Here is a 17,838-nt window from a genome sequence, read left to right on the forward strand (position 1 = left end):
AAAAAAAAGACTGCAAGTGTGTGTATTTGGACAAGCAGCACTTTGAACAACAAATCAAACGCCTGCCTCTAGAATATTTCAAAATAAAAGCACCACTACTACAAGTTTGTACCCTTATCAATTATAAAGGCATTATAACTTTTGTGTTTTATGTCGTCGTGACATATTCTTTTTTTTTTTTTTACTTAACATTGCATATATTTAAAATTCGACTCAATTTTGCATCGTGCATTACTTTTATTATGCTTTGTCGGGAAATGGGATCCTGAATGTCGACCCGGTTGTTCATGCTAATATTCAGCTGCTGCACGCGTGAAATTGACAGCGCATAATTGTGAAGGTCGGTATTTCATGAGCATCATTGTGTAGGCGTTTTTGCTACACAAAACAGAAATTAATAATCCGTGGTGCAATAGTGCCTTACAGACTTTCCGAAAGTTTAAAAGTCAGCGATGATCTTGAGACTGTCGAACAGGGCATGCGTCCTGTCTGGATCAGCTCGTCTAAAAAGCACTTTGTCAACCTTCTTCGATGAGATGGGAAAAGCTGGTATCATCCTAAAATCTGCGTCAACTGGTATATTTGAGAACCTGGCCTTAGAAGACTGGATTCACGATCACGTTGATCTGCAAAACAGAAGCATGCTGTTATTATGGAGAAACTGTCCCGTGGTGGTCATCGGAAGGCATCAGAACCCCTGGCAGGAGTGTAACCTGCCCCTGATGAGACGCTTGGGGATCCCGCTAGCGAGGCGTCGCAGTGGAGGTGGGACAGTTTACCACGATTTTGGAAACATCAACATGACCTTCTTCACCTCCAAGAAGAAATACGACCGTCATAGAAATCTCAAAGTCGTTACTGGTGCATTAAAAGCACTGAGACCCGATCTAGATGTCGCAGCCACAGACAGATTTGATATTTTGTTAAATGGCAATCACAAGATTTCAGGGACTGCTGCGAAATTAGGCAGAACCTCTGCTTATCATCACTGTACATTACTGTGTTCTGTTGAGCGTTCAGTATTGTCCTCGGTCCTGAAGAGTAACGCTTCTGAAGTTATCAAGAGCAATGCTACTCCAAGCGTCCCTTCCCCTGTCAAGAACCTTTTAGATGTGGATCCCACTCTTGACTCCAATATTATTATGGATGCTATTGTGTCCCAGTACAATAATGAATTTGGCTTTGATGGCCCTGTCATCACAGTGGACCCCACTCATGAAGCTCTCATGCCTGGTATTCAAAAGATGGCACAGGATCTGCAGACATGGGATTGGATTTATGGCAAAACTCCAAAATTCAGTGTTTGCACATCAATAGTGGTGAATGATGTGAATATTAAGCTTGATATGGTCATCAAAAATGGTACTGTAGAACAATGTGCCATGGAAATCCCAGAAGACTGGCTTCCTTCAGAGATGGTGAATGAGTTTACATCAGCTCTGAATGGCAGCAGATACTGTTCGAATGAAGCAGCGTTGCTGGTGGCGGCGTTCATGAGAACTCATTCAATGACAGATGATGTTGCTGAGAAGATACATAGATTGTGTGCTGGTGTGGTTTCAGTAATGTGAATAAAAATGAAACAAGAAATGCACATTGTGATAACTTGTTTCAAAAACGTTAAAGTGGTCTCCTGCACTGTCACACTTTACTCACACATACTGAGATTTCTTATGGAAAAAACAAATAATGTCACTAATTCTATGATGAAACTGAAATTTTTATCAAACATTACTGCCGACATAATTCACTTAGTTAATTTAAATAATTACATGCAAGTAGAAATTGACCAATAATGAATTAATTTTATATTCATAATAAATCATGAAAAATATTAAGATTTTGTTTTATACTTTAATAAGAATAAATACATATAAATACACGTTTGTATTAGATTGTTAATAATAATATATTGATATTAATACCCCCAAACAAATTAAATATATCCATGCATCTGTCTTTCTTTAGATTAAATATTTCAATTATATATACATATGTGTGTGTGTGTATACAATTAATTGAAGTTTATAAATTAGGGTTTTGTCACATATTAACTGGTAACGTTTGCCATGAGCAGCGCTCCTGTCGCTCTCCTCGTGACGTAAAAACGCAGTTTAGCACAGACTAGTATTTCATATGGATGGCCAATAATTTAATATGCTTAAAATAGCTGCTTCTTTGTCGCTTGTGTGGTTTATTAAAAAAAATGCATAAAAACTATATCATACTTAAGTAAAATGTCCAGAAATTGCATACAAACTGTATCTTTTCTCTTTAAATGTTGCTGTACAAACTATCCATGTGCGCTACAGATCTGCGCTGAAGATCATTGTCAAGTGCGCATGCGCAATGCGAGCACGTCTAACTTGAAGCGCTAACACCGACTACGCTGCACCGCAACGAGGAGGTTACAGTCAAACAGACATAATGGGAAAGAAACAGAAAAATAAGGGAGATGACGGGTAAGTTAGGACACGGGTGAATGCGTAATACGGATTCCGTTAACAGCAAAACGACTGTGCTGTTTATAGTCTTGACAGGTTAATGTCTGAGGAGATACACTATTAGCCACCTGGCTAACGTTAGCTTCTGATGGACATGAGTTCATGTGCCGCTGTAACTAGGCCTGTTTTCCTCATTACGATACTGACCGTTAAACTACAGCGATAACACAAGCACATTACTGACATTTAATAATGCAAGTCAAAACAACGGGCTGATTGGGTAAATTAGCGTGTTTGACACGTTAGTTGCTTTAAACGGAGAAACAAGCAGGTCTCGCCAGCCCCCCTGAGTCGAGAGATCCAGCAGCTGTGAGGGTTAGATTAGTTGCACTTCACATCTGCTGTCATATCAGACGCTGTCCGAACACAGAAGACCTTAGCATTTAAGGGCAGTGACTTTTATGTATTACACGCGGTGTCTGATTTATTGCATGGTAACGTTAGTGCAGCCTCATCCGTTTCCATTGTGCTGCCCGCCGCATTGTCTTCAGTAACGCTCTTCGCTCTTCTATGGGATGCCATCCACAATTTGTCGTGTAGAAATCTGTGAAAATGGTCAAATTCTCCCAGGACTCTGTCACTAGGCGACTTGGGCTAAACTTTCCCCCTGAGATCAAGGGATGTGATTGTTACATGTTAAATTGGACTGCACTTGTCAAACTTAGACAATACTGAGGGCTTCTGATTATTCATTATTTGATCAAGATTGTATTAAAACATTTCAGCTGTACTGTTTTTTTGTGTATTTAGTCAGGGTTGCTGGAACTTCTGAAAATTACTTCTATGTAAGGTCATCCATGCATTTTGTAAAATGATAATTAATTTTTTTGACTATATTTGGCCACATATCTTGAATTTGGGAAACTATTAACAAGTAATTGATGACTTAAAGGTACTTGTATAAGATTTTTACTTTACTAAAGCATAAAAATTCCATAATATGTTTGCAGATATTTAAGAAACATGCTAAGTTAACATATATTTGTTTATTTGAAAAACAATGCTACAGTCCGTTATTCTCCTTTGGATTGTGTGTTCATGCCCGGAATGTCTGTCTTTGTTTTGGTTTGTGAAACCTGCCCGCTGCCAGGTTACCCAATTGTATTTTGGCACCCCGGGTTGCCAGTTGGTGGATTTTCATACGTCGTCAAGTGCGCTCGTTCCTGTTTGTATCGTAAATATGGCAACCTGCTTCTACAAGTGAAAGTTGTAGATCAAATAATGAATAATCAGTTCCGAGCTCTGATGCCTTATAGCACGTGAAAAAAAATGGCATCCGCTACAGATAATATTGCCTATGGATGCGGTGTTTATGCAAGTGGTACACGTTGAGGAATAGAATTAAGGACAATATAACATTGCAATACAATTAATAATCTAGCTACAATTCCTTGTGCTCAAGCAGTTTGACGTGACTTGCTTGGAAGGCTACAAAGTCGTGAATCGTGGTTTGAACCTTCTTGTAAGGGAGCACAAGTCGGAGGAGGGGCCGGGTAAAAAAAAAAACTCTCCAATATTTTGAATTTGGACTGCAATACCTAATTCAACCACTCTGTGTCAATCCTACATACAGCACCTCTAAGTCTTGTCTCTCTATTTCTCTCTATTTCTATATATATATAGGTTTGTAAATGTATTATCCATATACACGGTAATGAATATGCATAATATTGTTATCGTGGGCACTTCTAAATACAGTGAATAATTATATATTACAAATTATTCCGAATTTGGAATGCATTATAAGAATACTATTCCCATCAACACTGCTGTATGCTGCTTGAAAGACGCCTGTGCAATCTGTTGTAAGCGCTGATTTATAATATAGAACTGGATTGCTCATGACTTCATGAAAGTGAAGCCACCGCGCCACCATATTGCTAATATGTGCATATACGTTCTATTGAATTAATAGGAAATTGTATGATTTTAATGAGAAAACATCACCTAACAAGACAGCGTTTATAAATCTGAAATATCTCTCTACATTATTACAATGCAAACACCCTAGGCATGTAAACGGTTATATTTTTGCATGTCGGGAATTTCCCTTATTTATTAAAAAGCTACGTTCATTATAGTAGTGAACATAATGAACATGATAAACATCTGACGGATGTGACCTCAACATATAAAACAAACAACAGTATATACAGTACGGATTTAAAGACAAGAAGCTTTATTTTTCAAGATAGTAAGCTAAGCTTTTCATTTCAGTATAGATCAGTATTAACATCATAATTGTGTTATTCATTGTAATAGTATATTCAAATCCATTTCTGATACTAATATGTTCGTTGAATAATTCCTGAATAATTATGTTCATAAAGAAATAGACAATATTTTGTGTTGGATTAGTTATGTGTTGTCAGAGCGCAGCAGACACACCCACCTAAACGATTTAAATAAATCTCTTATCCTGCCCAAAACGACCGTAAACACTGCAGATAACATCTCAAGTAAACATTAATTTACATACACATAACATAAAAACGAGTCCCGTTTGACTGATTTGCTTCAAATCGGGTGATTTTTGGTCAGCGGTTTGAATGTGACTCAATGGTGCTCTCTGCTGGTAGGGATTAGTACTTGTACAGTTGATGGCTAACAAGCACTTTTAAAGACTATTACTGCCCTTTGGAAAAAAGGCTTTGCATTGTGTCAAAGAAACATGGTGTGCTAAAACATCTTTTCAGCTTTATTCAACTTTCCTCCATCTATTAACTGGTGGTTTCATCACCTGCTCTGTGCTTGCTGAGGGCAGCAGGTTTATGTGTGAGGGCTCTGCCCTGTGATGACTGTGATTTTTCCCTTTCTGATGCAACAAGCATGCAAGGAGGGCTTTAGGCTCCACTATATAAGCAGCACAAGTTCACTTCCTCATCATTACTGTCTTTGACGTGATAGGTAAGGTATTTGAGTTAAGGTGTTTAATATGCTCAGTTTTTGTGTATATATATTATTGTAAATATTGCTATGTGCTTTCATTGGTTATCTAGAGTGGTCTTTAGGGATGTTTTATGCATCTGTACTGCTGGTGTAATGTTTATTGTTTAGTTTGACATAAAAATGTATTATCAAGAAGACCTTTTAGTGAAAATCAAAAGTCTGTAATGGACATCCTGTTGTTTGTAAATCTCTGGTAACAGGTGTTTGTTTTCCTGGCCGATTGCTTAGTTGGTGGTCTGCATTCTCTCAGGTTAATTTTTTTTATTGCACTGTACTTGTATGTTAACTGTTTTCTCAGTCATATGCTGTAAAGAACTTATGGCCCAGTTTGTAAGTATAGCTCAATATATTTTTTGAAATGTACAGTAGTGAAAAATGTAATCTGTTATTTTCTGCTTTTCATAGTGCCAAGGACGACGGAGTTGACATTGACGCGCTTGCAGCTGAAATCGAAGGAGCAGGAGCAGGCAAGGAGCAGAGCAAATCTAAGAGCAAGAAAAAGAAAGAAAAGAAGGATGACTTTGAGTAGGTCTTCACCTCTTTCCACTAACACTGATACAGTTAATAATAACATAAATAATAACAAAAATACAGGAAATAAAAGGTAATATACTGTAATATATTTTCAAATAATTTATTCTTGTGAATTTACAGCATCATTACTCCAGTCTTCATTCCAAATCATTCTAATATGAAAGATTTGCTGATCAAGACACTTTTTTTTATTATTATTATCAGCATTTTTTTAATATAATTTTTTTGTAACATTATAAATGTATCTTCTGTCACCTTTGATCAATTTAAATGTCCTTGCAAACTAATCGTATTAATTAAAAAAAAATCTTATTGACCCCAATGTTTTGAACATTAGTGTGAGTGTTTGGGAATAAATGAACTCTTACTTGCAGTGAGGATGAAATTCAGAAAGAACTGGAGGCACTGTCATTAGAAAACCAAGGAGGCAAATTTAAAGAGGAAGAAAAGGTATTCTTCAGTAACACAAAAGTTGTCTTTTGTTTTCCCCTCTCTTCTAAAACTGCCAGTATTACAGGAGTCACGTGTCATTGACAGCACTTTCTCCACATGTTTTTCCGTCTTAGAAATCCGATTCAGTAGCGGACGCTGAACCTGAGCCCACTCTGAGTAAAGCAGACAAGAAAAAGGCCAAGAAGGGTAAAAAGGCAAATCTGGGAGATGAGGAAGGTAATGAAGATCAGGGTCAAAACAACATGGAAAACGAGAACCGGACGAAAGACACAAAGACTGTTGCGGCTCCCGCTCCTGCTGGTCCTGCTTCAGACTCTGAGGACGAGGGCTCGCAGTCACGGCAGAAACCTAAGGCTAAAAAGAAAGGTGGCCAAAAGGGTGTGTCTGACTCGGAGGATGATGAAGATGGTGGTGCAAAGAAGAGTGGAGGAGCGGCGGACAATGATGAATCCGATGATGATTCTCAAGCCACACGCAAGAAAAAAGGTAAAGCCAAAGCCAAACCAGCCAGTGAGGAAGATGAAGCAGAAGAATCGGCCTTCAAGATAAAGACAGCTGCGCAGAAGAAAGCAGAGAAAAAAGAGAGGGAGAGGAAGAAGAAAGAGGAGGAGAAGGCCAAGCTGAGGGCTAAGAAGGAGAAAGAAGAGGAGGCCTTAAAGAAGGAACCAGAGAAACCTGCTAGCACACCTTCAACAGAGAGCAAGAAGACAGAGACAGAGGCTTCAGTGGAGCAGGATGGAGCTGATGTCCAGGGAGAAGGTCAGATTGTCCTTAGAACATTGTCCCCTCAGGGGTGTTTATGCATGAGTACACTACCGTTTAAAGGGGTCATATGATGCTTTTTTTAAAGATCGTTATTTTGTGTATTTGGTGTAACAGAATATGTTGACATGCTTTAATGTAAAAAAATTTTACAGTACAAATACTGTACATTATTGTAGGTCCTCTATGTGATTGGCTGAACACCGCAAGCACACGTCAGAAATGTAATGCCCCTTTCCATAATCATGAGCTTCATCTTTCAAAATAAATTTAAAGATGGTTAATAATGTCCTTAGTTTTACCATCAGTTCAAGTCTGAAAGGGGAACAGAGTCGCGTTACAGACAGTGATGAAGCTCGTATGTGTTTGCAGCACACAAGCCAAGGACAGTAGACCGCTGACTCCACTGAGATGTGACTCTCTCTCTCTCACACACACACACACTCACACAACACGCAAAACCTTGCATTTGAACATTCAATAGCAAATACTTAATCTGATAACAAAGCAAACCTACACTTGCTGATACAGAAGAGCCAGATTGTCGTAGCAAAGTCAATTATCCTAGGTTCAAGAAACGGTCATCCATAAAATGCGATGCTGTTCTGTTGTAAGTAATCTTAAAGATTCCTAAAAGCATCTACTTTCTGAAGGCCAAATAAACTGCTTTTGGTTTCTCCTAGAAACACACAGCATCTCGCTGTCACAGCTGCTTCAACACTAACTGTGTTACTGAAACCACGGCTTCTTTCTTTTCTGTGAACATTTGGGAGGCATTACCAAATATTTCCACATAGTGACGTAAACATGTGGGGTGTGTTTAAACGAGCCGTTTTAGGGGGCCGTGGCAGAGTCTTAACTTTCATAAAGAATATCTCTTTGGTTTGAGACTTTATTTCTTGCAACATCAGGGATCGTATCTATGCAAAATCAGCAACACTTCAAAGAGAAAGAAAAGCTTGAAATCATATAACCCCTTTAAAAGTGTGGGGGTAATATGAGTTTTTCTAAATAAATATTCTACATGAATGCATTAAAATGATAAAAACCTGACATCAATGACATTTTATAAAAAAATATTTCTATCTGACTGCAAAATTTTGAATGATAGTGTGTGTGTGTGTGTGTGTGTGTATATATATATATATATATATATATATATATATATATATATATATATATAAATAATATACACATATATATATAAATAATATACACATATATGTATATATATGTATGTATATTGTAACTTGATATATATGTATTTTCTAGAATGAAGGAAAGTCTTTATTCAAACCCACAGACATGATTTTGTTTATATTTATTATTTTTTCTCACAAACAAAAAAGAAGGGAAAAAAGTAATAATTCCGCATGATTGTTTCAATCAGAACTGTTTCATGGAAATTATTCAAACTTTTCGATTCTAATGCCATTTTTACTCCTGAAGTCTTAATGCTCTAAGAGTCGTAAGGCAAGGGATGATCAAAAAAATTGTCAAACACACTCTATAAGAAACTAAGTTGATTAAAGCAGAATGATTGTGAATATTGAATATATCAGAAAGTCATAAGCATTCATGTTCCTCTTTCCTCTGCTTCTCTACAGAGGAGGCTGATGGTGATAAAAAGAAAAAGAAGAAGAAGAAAGGTGAAAAGGAGGAGAAGAAAAAGGGTCCCAGCAAAGCAACCGTGAGAGCAATGCAAGAGGCCCTGGCCAAAATGAAGGAGGAGGAGGAACAAGCCAAAAAAGAAGAGGAGGAGAGACAGAGACGGCTGGAGGAGCTGGAGGCTCAGAGACTGGAGCAGGTCAGTGGGAAAAACAGTCACTCAAGCTCATGGTGTCAAAAATCATTATAGTTCCTGCATCTCTGAAACCTTCATCCACAGGAGCGTCTAGAGGCCGAGAGGAAAGAAAAGAAGAAACAAAAGGATAAGGAGAGAAAAGAGAGGCTAAAGAAGGAGGGGAAGCTCCTTACCAAGGCTCAGAAAGAGGCTCGAGCCAGAGCAGAAGCCACGCTGCGAGTGCTGCAGGCTCAGGGTGAGAACATGACTGATAGCAGTTATGATGAAAGAAATATCATTTATTTATTTGTTTGACCTTACGGTGTAATTGGCTTCTTCTCAGGTGTTGAAGTGCCATCCAAAGATGCAATGCCAAAGAAGAAGCCTGTTTACTCTGATAAGAGAAAAAAGAAGCCAACAGCACAAACTCCTGAAGGTTTGATCCGGACACCTATTTCTTGCTCTGTATTTACCTGTCATAATCAAGGAGGGTTAAAGACGTCCTAACATTTTCTTTGCTTATATTAGAGACTTCAGAAGTGGCAACACCCACAACAGAGACACCTCAGCCAATCACAACAGAGATGGAAGTGGACAAACCCCAAGCGGAGCAAGGTGATTACTTCAGTTTCTCAAATTTAGGGCCCTTTGAAATGCGTATTATTTTTGGTGTCTTAATTACATTTCAGCCATTAAGAAACTTTACAATGCTGTACAACAAAATGTTACTTTATAAAAACTTGTGTAAATATATAATTTTTTATATTGAAATGTAAAAATATTTATACATAAAGTTGCTTATTATTGTAACTATTACTACTATTTGAAATACATGTAACTGAAAAATAGTTATATATAGGTTTTATAATAATTTCAAGTTAGCAGACTTTTATTTTGGCAGTCTATTGTTAAAACCTTTAAAATGCCGACAGGCCTGTTTGTGGTTGTAGTCCAGTCTGTATTGTAATTTGATTTACAAATTCAAAAATGGTCATATTCTGTGACAGTCCACACCGTACAGTAAATTCAGCTTTTATGGCTGGATTCCACAATTCTGGCCACATTTTTTGCATCGTTAATTAAGTGAAAATACTTTTATTGACTTGATCATTGATAAGGATTTGTCTATTCATCATTCATGGCTGTAAACAAGGATAGCTAACTCTAAATTCTACCATTTTCATTGTAACAGTTAAGGAGCCGAAAGCAGAGGCTGCTGATCTGGACGATTGGGAGGCCATGGCAAGCGATGAGGAGAAAGGTGGGTGTAAACATGCTTTCCCATGGATGCATGTCTTTTTTAAAATCTGAAGTCATTCGGTGGAATTAATTTGACATTTGTGCATTCACAGAAATGAAGAAGGTTCACATCGAGGTGAAGCCAACACAGAAACCTGCTGAAGACCAAGTGAACGGCAGTGAGGAGGAAGAGGATGACGAAGAGGATGAAGAAGATGAGGAGGACGACGAAGAGGATGAAGGAGAGGAGGAGAGTGAGGATGAGGAGGACAACAAAGACACCAGCAACAAGATGACCCCAAATAAAGCAAGAAAAGAGCCGAGCTCCGAGTCGAGCAGCGAGAGCGATTCAGACGATGACCGAAGCAAAGAGGAGAAACTTTATGACAAGGCCAAGAGACGCATAGAAGTACACAATACAGTCTTTTGCACGACACAACGTGTACATATTTATGCACATTTTAATAAACGAAGCACACTCAACTGTGTTTTTCTTTGTGTGCAGAAACGAAGGCAGGAAAACCTGAAGAACATTAATTTTGACAAGCTCCGATCTCCTGTGGTGTGTGTGCTGGGTCATGTGGACACAGGGAAGACCAAAATCCTGGATAAGGTGCGTTTCAAAGTGCCTGATGTTGACTTAAACACCTGTGTGGTTTTTGTGTGTTTAATATGGTTTTCTTCTCTGTCTGTCAGCTGAGACACACGCATGTTCAGGATGGGGAGGCTGGTGGTATCACACAGCAGATCGGAGCTACTAATGTGCCCCTGGAAACCATATTAGAACAAACCAAGATGGTGAAAAATGTAAGATCTTTCTGTAATGCACATCCTCTCATTCTGTTTTCCCCATGTGATTCTTTAAAAGTTATTAAGAAGTGTTTGTACATTACTTCAGTTTGACAAGGAGAATGTGAAGATCCCTGGCATGCTCATTATTGACACACCTGGACACGAGTCCTTCAGGTACACACTGTACTTATTATTTTTGTCAATTAATAGTAATAGATTTTAAACACCATATTTTAATGATTATTAGGGAGAAATCACTTATTCAGCATGGGCACTTTAAATTGATTAAAAATTACAGTAAATTTGCAAAATGATACAAAACTTTTCAATTTTAAATAAATGCTGTTCTTTTGAGATTTTTTGTTTTGTTTTTCAGCTTCTACAAAAATATTAAGCAGCACAACAGTTTTTAACATTGATAGTAGTTTTAAAATATATTAAAATAGAGAAGTTATTTTGAATTTAAACCTCTCTTTTACTGTATTTTTTTAATCAAATAAATACAGCCTTGAAAAACTCCAGACTGTTAAGTGGTTGTGTGTTTGTGTGTGTGTGTATTTAAGTAGTCTTATTAATGGTTTTGTTTTTATATGAAAATTAGTATTGAATATTATCTTGTTGTTATCAGATTTATAAAATATGTAGATATTGTAAAAAACAACAACAAGGTATCAGTCCACCATTAAACCATGGCTTTTTAAACATTGTTTTTATAGTGTTTGTATGTTTAATGGCACTCTTCTTGCCCCTTCAGTAATCTGAGGAACAGGGGTAGTTCTCTGTGTGACATCTCCATCCTGGTGGTGGATATCATGCACGGTTTAGAGCCACAGACGATTGAGTCCATCAATCTGCTGAAGGAGAAGAAATGCCCCTTCATAGTGGCTCTCAACAAGGTGCCAGATACTGACTTCCGAATGTTTATACCGATGACTGCAGCATGTATTTGAATGCTAATGTGCTTCTTTCTCAGATTGACCGTCTGTACGACTGGAAGAAGAGTCCAGACACAGACGTGGTGGCCACACTGAAGAAGCAGAAGAAAAACACCAAGGATGAGTTTGATGAGAGGGCTAAAGCTGTCATCGTAGAGTTTGCGCAGCAGGTCTGCTGTCATCATCTTGTATAGTACAGTCACTTTTACCATTGAGCTGCAAATGTCACCCTGAAGGAGTTTTACAAGTGCTATCTTGTGTGTCTTGCAATCCTCAGGGTCTTAACGCTGCCCTGTTCTACGAGAACAAAGACCCTCGTACGTTTGTGTCTCTGGTTCCCACATCGGCCCACTCGGGTGACGGGATGGGGAACCTCATTGCCCTGCTGGTGGAGCTCACGCAGACCATGCTGGCCCGCCGACTGGCTCATTGTGATGAACTACGGGCCCAGGTTATGGAGGTAAGAGAACAAGCTGAAATGAGTTCCTGCTAACAGCTCAGCTGCAATATAACCTCTGCTGTCAATGTTCTGTATCTTAGGTAAAAGCTCTACCTGGCATGGGTACAACGATAGACGTGATCCTGATCAACGGTTGTCTGCGGGAGGGCGAGACTATTATCGTCCCCGGTGTGGACGGACCAATTGTCACTCAGATCAGAGGGTTGCTCCTCCCACCACCCCTGAAAGAGCTCCGAGTGAAGGTCTCATGCACAGTTATATGTTTAGTTCGCTGTGAACTCTGAGCTTGTTTGTAACTCAATTGTTTTATTTTTCGTCTCGCTGGATACAGAATCCGTATGAGAAGCACAAAGAAGTGTCGACGGCTCAGGGAGTCAAGATCCTGGGGAAAGATCTGGAGAAGACACTGGCAGGTCTGCCTCTCCTCGTCGCTCACAAAGAGGATGAAGTTCCAGTCCTGAAGGTAACTGTGTCGCTTTACAAACCGACCAGTTGTGTCTCTAAGAACCCACTCTACTTTTCTTTATCTTTCCTCTCTTTTCTTAATCAAGTCAGAACAGTTTATTTTTTTGCTACCTTTCCTGCATCCTGATGTTGGTTGTTTCTAGGACGAGTTGATCCGGGAGCTCAAACAGACTCTGAATGCCATAAAGCTGGAGGAGAAGGGTGTGTATGTGCAGGCCTCCACACTCGGCTCTCTGGAAGCTCTGCTGGAGTTCCTGCGTACATCCAAAGTGCCTGTAAGCTTTCAAACACTCACATATACAGTCTGACCAAAAATTATTCAGACACCAGGTATCATTTTTTATATATTATTTTACTAGTGGCTGCAGGACACTACAGTTCATTTATGTACGTGAGGAGAACAAAATAAAGTAAACCGTGAAAGTGGACTACCTATAGTATCGATAAATTTGAGACCAAAAATGATTCGGACACTTTGACCTGACCGTGTTTTGCTGAAGTGTCATCTGACGTTATCAAGATGAATTTGTTCTGGCACAGTTTAACTCTTGAGTTCTTGTCATATTTTATGACCGTTTTCTAAACTATTGCAAATAAACTTTAAGTGTGAAAGGTGTCTGAATAAGTTTTGACTGTACTTCCATAAAACCCATTTTTAAAATCTGTTCTTGAACAGTATATCTCCATGGCTGATCAGCCAGTATTTGGTGTTTTTTTTTAATTAATATTCATTTTTTTCTGTTTGGCTGATGCCAGAAATAGGACTTTTATTTTGAAAGCACTGATAATGACGCCATCTTCAGTTTGCTCATTAGTCTGTTTAACATTTTCTGTCTAACATATTATTACAGTGCTTACATCCTTTTTTTAAAATATTTCTTTAGGTAATTAAAGAATATTATGTCATTTCTTTATTTTTGATACAATACCATAATAAATTTACAGAATCAAGAAATACAAAATTCTAATATTTTTTCATAATTCATTTTATTATTTATTTCAAATTTAATACACATTATGTAAAATAAATTTCATCACGCATGTTTTACTGTCTTTCATACAGTTTGCTATCTTTTCTGTTTATACAGACACGACCAAATTGGACAATCACAAATCACCCGTAGCACAGTTTCATATTTGAGTTTATGCATTTTGCATAAAAATACGTAGTGCATAAACTATTTTCAAATTAGTCAATTTTTTTTATTTGATTTGATATTTTAAAGTTTAAATGAAATGCAAATATACTTCTAATCAACCTTTCTTTTGTCTTGGCTGCCATGTTGAAGTATTGTTTTTTGGGGTGTTCTTTTTCCACATGGAGCTAGTCACAATGTAGTTAAGATTCTCTCTCTGTCCCTCAGTATGCTGGCATCAATATTGGTCCTGTCCACAAGAAAGATGTCATGAAAGCCTCCACTATGTTGGAGCATGATCCACAGTATGTATTCTGATTGATACATAATTTATCTCCTCTTGTGAGATTGTTGTCCTAATCTTTCGTTCTCTCTTCCTGTAGGTATGCAGTGATCCTGGCGTTCGATGTGAAAGTAGAGCGAGATTCTCAGGAGATGGCTGACAGTCTCGGTGTGCGCATTTTCAGCGCTGAGATCATCTACCATCTGTTTGATGCCTTCACCAAATACAGAGAAGACTACAAGAAACAAAAACAGGATGAATTCAAGTGTGTTATCTACTGCCCTCATCCTCCCCTTCTGTTTTAATCATTGACACGTACACTACTGTCCACTTTCTAGTTAATACTAAACTTTTGATTCATCAAGGAATTATACAAAAGTGTCGAAAAATGCGGTTATTTTAAACTTTCTATTCAGCAAAGAATTCTGAAAAAACATCACAGTTTTTATTAATTTTTTTTTTAATTTAAGCAGCACAGCTGTTTTCTACATTGATGATAATAATAAGAAATGAAGACTGGGGTAATGGCTAATTCAGCTTTGCATCACAGGAATCAGTTACACTTTAAAATGCATTAAAGGATTTAAAACAATTATAATACATTGTTGTTTTGCAACATTTTGGATCAAATAAATGCAGCCTTGTTGAGCATAAGCGACTTCTTTTGAAAACAGAATAAAATCTGAAAAACAATTAATCACTTAATCACCTGAGCCAAAACATTTTACATCACAATCAAGACTATATTCTTCAAGACAGGGATCACAGTGGTTTCTTTGAGAGAAGAAAAAAAAAAAAAGGGAAAAAAAATGGTCGTTTCTTCTGATTGTTTGTACTGTAGTCTGAATATCTGAAGGTTTTTCTCTCTTTCAGACACATAGCTGTGTTCCCCTGTAAGCTGCGGATATTGCCCCAGTTCATCTTCAACTCCAGAGATCCCATAGTCATGGGCGTCACTGTGGACGCTGGAGTGCTGAGAACGGGCACTCCTGTGTGTGTGCCCAGCAAAGGGGTGAGTGCACACTTTAGGCTCGACAGTGAAAGAAGCAGAGAAGCTCCTTCCCTCGACTGTCAGCTTTTACATTTTAGCAGTTTATTTTAAAGGTGAAATTTGTTTTGTTTGCATTCATTTGTTCCACACACTCTCTCTCTCTCTCTCTCAGTTTGTAGATATTGGCATTGTGACTGGTATTGAAATAAATCACAAGTCCGTAGAAAGTGCTAAGAAAGGGCAAGAGATCTGTGTGAAAATAGAGCCAATTCCTGGAGAAGCACCCAAGATGTACGGCAGACACTTTGAGGCTGTAGACATCATTGTTAGCAAGGTATGCTCTCTCACTGCATCCTGAAATAAAGCCTCTGGAGCACACACGATGCCTAGAAATGGTGTATATAATGTTTCAATTATAATAAATTGTACAATAAATTTACATTTTATTTTGTAGAATTTCATATTTTATTTTTTATTTGATGCATTCTGATAACTTTTAAACAAGAATAACTTATGCCTTAGCAACTAACTAATATACTAAAATGACTCAAACTAAGAATACAAGGAAAAAGCTAAATAGAAAATATTTTTAATAATAATACAAGTGTCGCTGCACTCAAATGTCTTCCTTTATCTCTTGCAGATCACCCGTCAGTCAATCGACGCTCTGAAGAACTGGTTCAGAGACGAGATGCAGAAATCGGACTGGCAATTAATCATGGAACTGAAGAAAACCTTTGAAATCATCTGAACACACTAGAGACTGTGACTGACTGATCGTAGATCTAAACGACCCCCGTGCACACATACAAACGCTACACACTGGTCACTCCTGAAGGTCACTTGTGATTCTGGAGTCATCGGTGTTGCTCATACATTTAAGGACATTTGTACTCAGACACAGCCTTGCACAGTCCCCTATTGAGGGCTAGTTTCTCGTGTGCATGGGTAAACACTTACACCACTCCCCTTTTCTTCTCCAACGCTTTTTGGGTGGTGGGGAGCGTTGGACACACATTCAAAAAAAAAGTGGGGGAAAAAGCAAGGAAAAAAGTTTTTCTATGAGAAACTGAAATTTTTACCACTGTTTTAAACAGTGACAAATGTTAGAAAATGTTAGACGACCTTTACAATTATTCCAAACGTGCCTGTTCTCTCTGATCAATCCAGTTTATTTTTCTTTTATCTCATGGTATTCTCCTTAAAGTTCACTGTATGGCTGGAGTAAACTTGAGCTGCTGATTTCGACTGAGATCGGACCTGGTTTAAATCAAAAGTTGTAAAGTGAAGTCAGTGTGGCTTTCGTGAATGACTGCTGCAGATTTTGCTAGGATTTTAGATATAAAAAAAAAAACATTGACCTTATCAGTATTTTCATTTGCCCTGCTTTTTTCTTTCCTTTCTGGAGTGCAGTTCTTAAAACGGTCCTTTTTAAAGCTATATTCTCCCAGCCAGAACCGGACTCTTTCTTCCTCTCCCCCTCGAGTTTCCTTTGTGCCCACTGACACCTTCACCCGGAGTGAGTGAACTTGTGTGAAAGGCCCGTCCCTTCCTCATGTTGAACATGAAATATCAAAAGAAACTGACTCATGAAAATCAACAATAAAGAGATGGCCTATTTATAGATGTTGTTCGTTCTTACGTTGTGGAGATAGATACTCGGGTGAATCTCACAAAAGTTCAAGAAATGAAATAGACATGTTTTGCATGAAGAAAATTCTATTTGCTTCAAAATGTCAAAAGCCAGCTATTAAGTGGAAAAACTCGTCCTCATTACTGATGTGAAAAAAGAAAATATATATCTATATGCACATTATGGTATACATAATGGTAGTGTTAGTTGTAGTCATTTATGCATTTATGCAATTTAATCATTAAAAAATTGTTGATTGGATGTTTTTCAGTACTTCATTACAGCACATGGAACGTATATTAATAGGCTACTACATACATGTATTGCTATATTACAATAATGACAATTTGAGCGAGAATGCACTTGATTTGAAAATCCTAAAGGTCCTTAAATGTATTTTTCTCCTCTTGTTAAACATAATGAATTCCAGTCAGTGACCAAACCTTGTCCAGCCAAAACAAAAAAAGATAGAGAGAGAAAATGACTTTTGTTTGTTTATTATTAATGTATATATATGATGTCTCCTGGTTAAGGAGTAGAGAGTTTAATTTACTTTTTAATTAATCTGTGGGTTTTTTAGCAGCTGACGTGTGTAGTAATAAAATCCAGCAGGGGGCGCTCGGGTACATTGCATTTCAATGGAATATGATTTTGGCTTCAGCGCTTTTTTTGATTAAATTCAGACGTGTAGACTTTAATTGATATGTGTGGTCTGTAGATCATACAATTTGACTTTTGCGCAAGATTTTTCTCCACCTGTGGGCATGTGGTGTTAAATGAATAAGATTCCGTAATTAATAACACACGACCAAATGTTGACTTTCATATCTAGTGCTGCTAAATGACTAGAATATCAATGCGTTTGTTTCTAAAGTCTTGAAAGTATTCAGTGAGCCCAAGATGCATGAATTGAGTGTCA

The 17,838-nt window shown here is 37.8% G+C and overlaps 2 protein-coding genes across 2 annotated transcripts; both read left to right on the forward strand.

Moving 5' to 3' along the window:
• The first annotated feature begins 254 nt into the window (after positions 1-254).
• On the forward strand, positions 255-1,583 carry lipt1 (lipoyltransferase 1). Its single transcript, XM_026235767.1, has 2 exons — positions 255-340; positions 417-1,583. Exon 2 carries the CDS (start codon positions 453-455, stop codon positions 1,569-1,571), a length of 1,119 nt encoding a protein of 372 aa, XP_026091552.1. The 5' UTR covers positions 255-340; positions 417-452; the 3' UTR covers positions 1,572-1,583.
• Positions 1,584-2,325: 742 nt separating this feature from the next.
• LOC113064869 (eukaryotic translation initiation factor 5B-like) lies at positions 2,326-17,180 on the forward strand. Its single transcript, XM_026235889.1, has 24 exons — positions 2,326-2,462; positions 5,859-5,978; positions 6,362-6,437; positions 6,554-7,199; positions 8,810-9,009; positions 9,091-9,241; positions 9,329-9,421; positions 9,514-9,600; positions 10,178-10,246; positions 10,338-10,633; positions 10,730-10,837; positions 10,921-11,031; positions 11,123-11,190; positions 11,771-11,912; positions 11,990-12,121; positions 12,229-12,411; positions 12,492-12,653; positions 12,743-12,874; positions 13,020-13,151; positions 14,241-14,317; positions 14,396-14,560; positions 15,169-15,307; positions 15,459-15,620; positions 15,930-17,180. The coding sequence occupies exons 1-24, from the start codon at positions 2,428-2,430 to the stop codon at positions 16,035-16,037; spliced, it is 3,594 nt and encodes a 1,197-aa protein (XP_026091674.1). The 5' UTR covers positions 2,326-2,427; the 3' UTR covers positions 16,038-17,180.
• Positions 17,181-17,838: the final 658 nt, after the last annotated feature.

The sequence above is a fragment of the Carassius auratus genome, chromosome 1, assembly GCF_003368295.1.
Source record: "Carassius auratus strain Wakin chromosome 1, ASM336829v1, whole genome shotgun sequence".
Classification (NCBI taxonomy): Eukaryota; Metazoa; Chordata; class Actinopteri; order Cypriniformes; family Cyprinidae; genus Carassius; species Carassius auratus.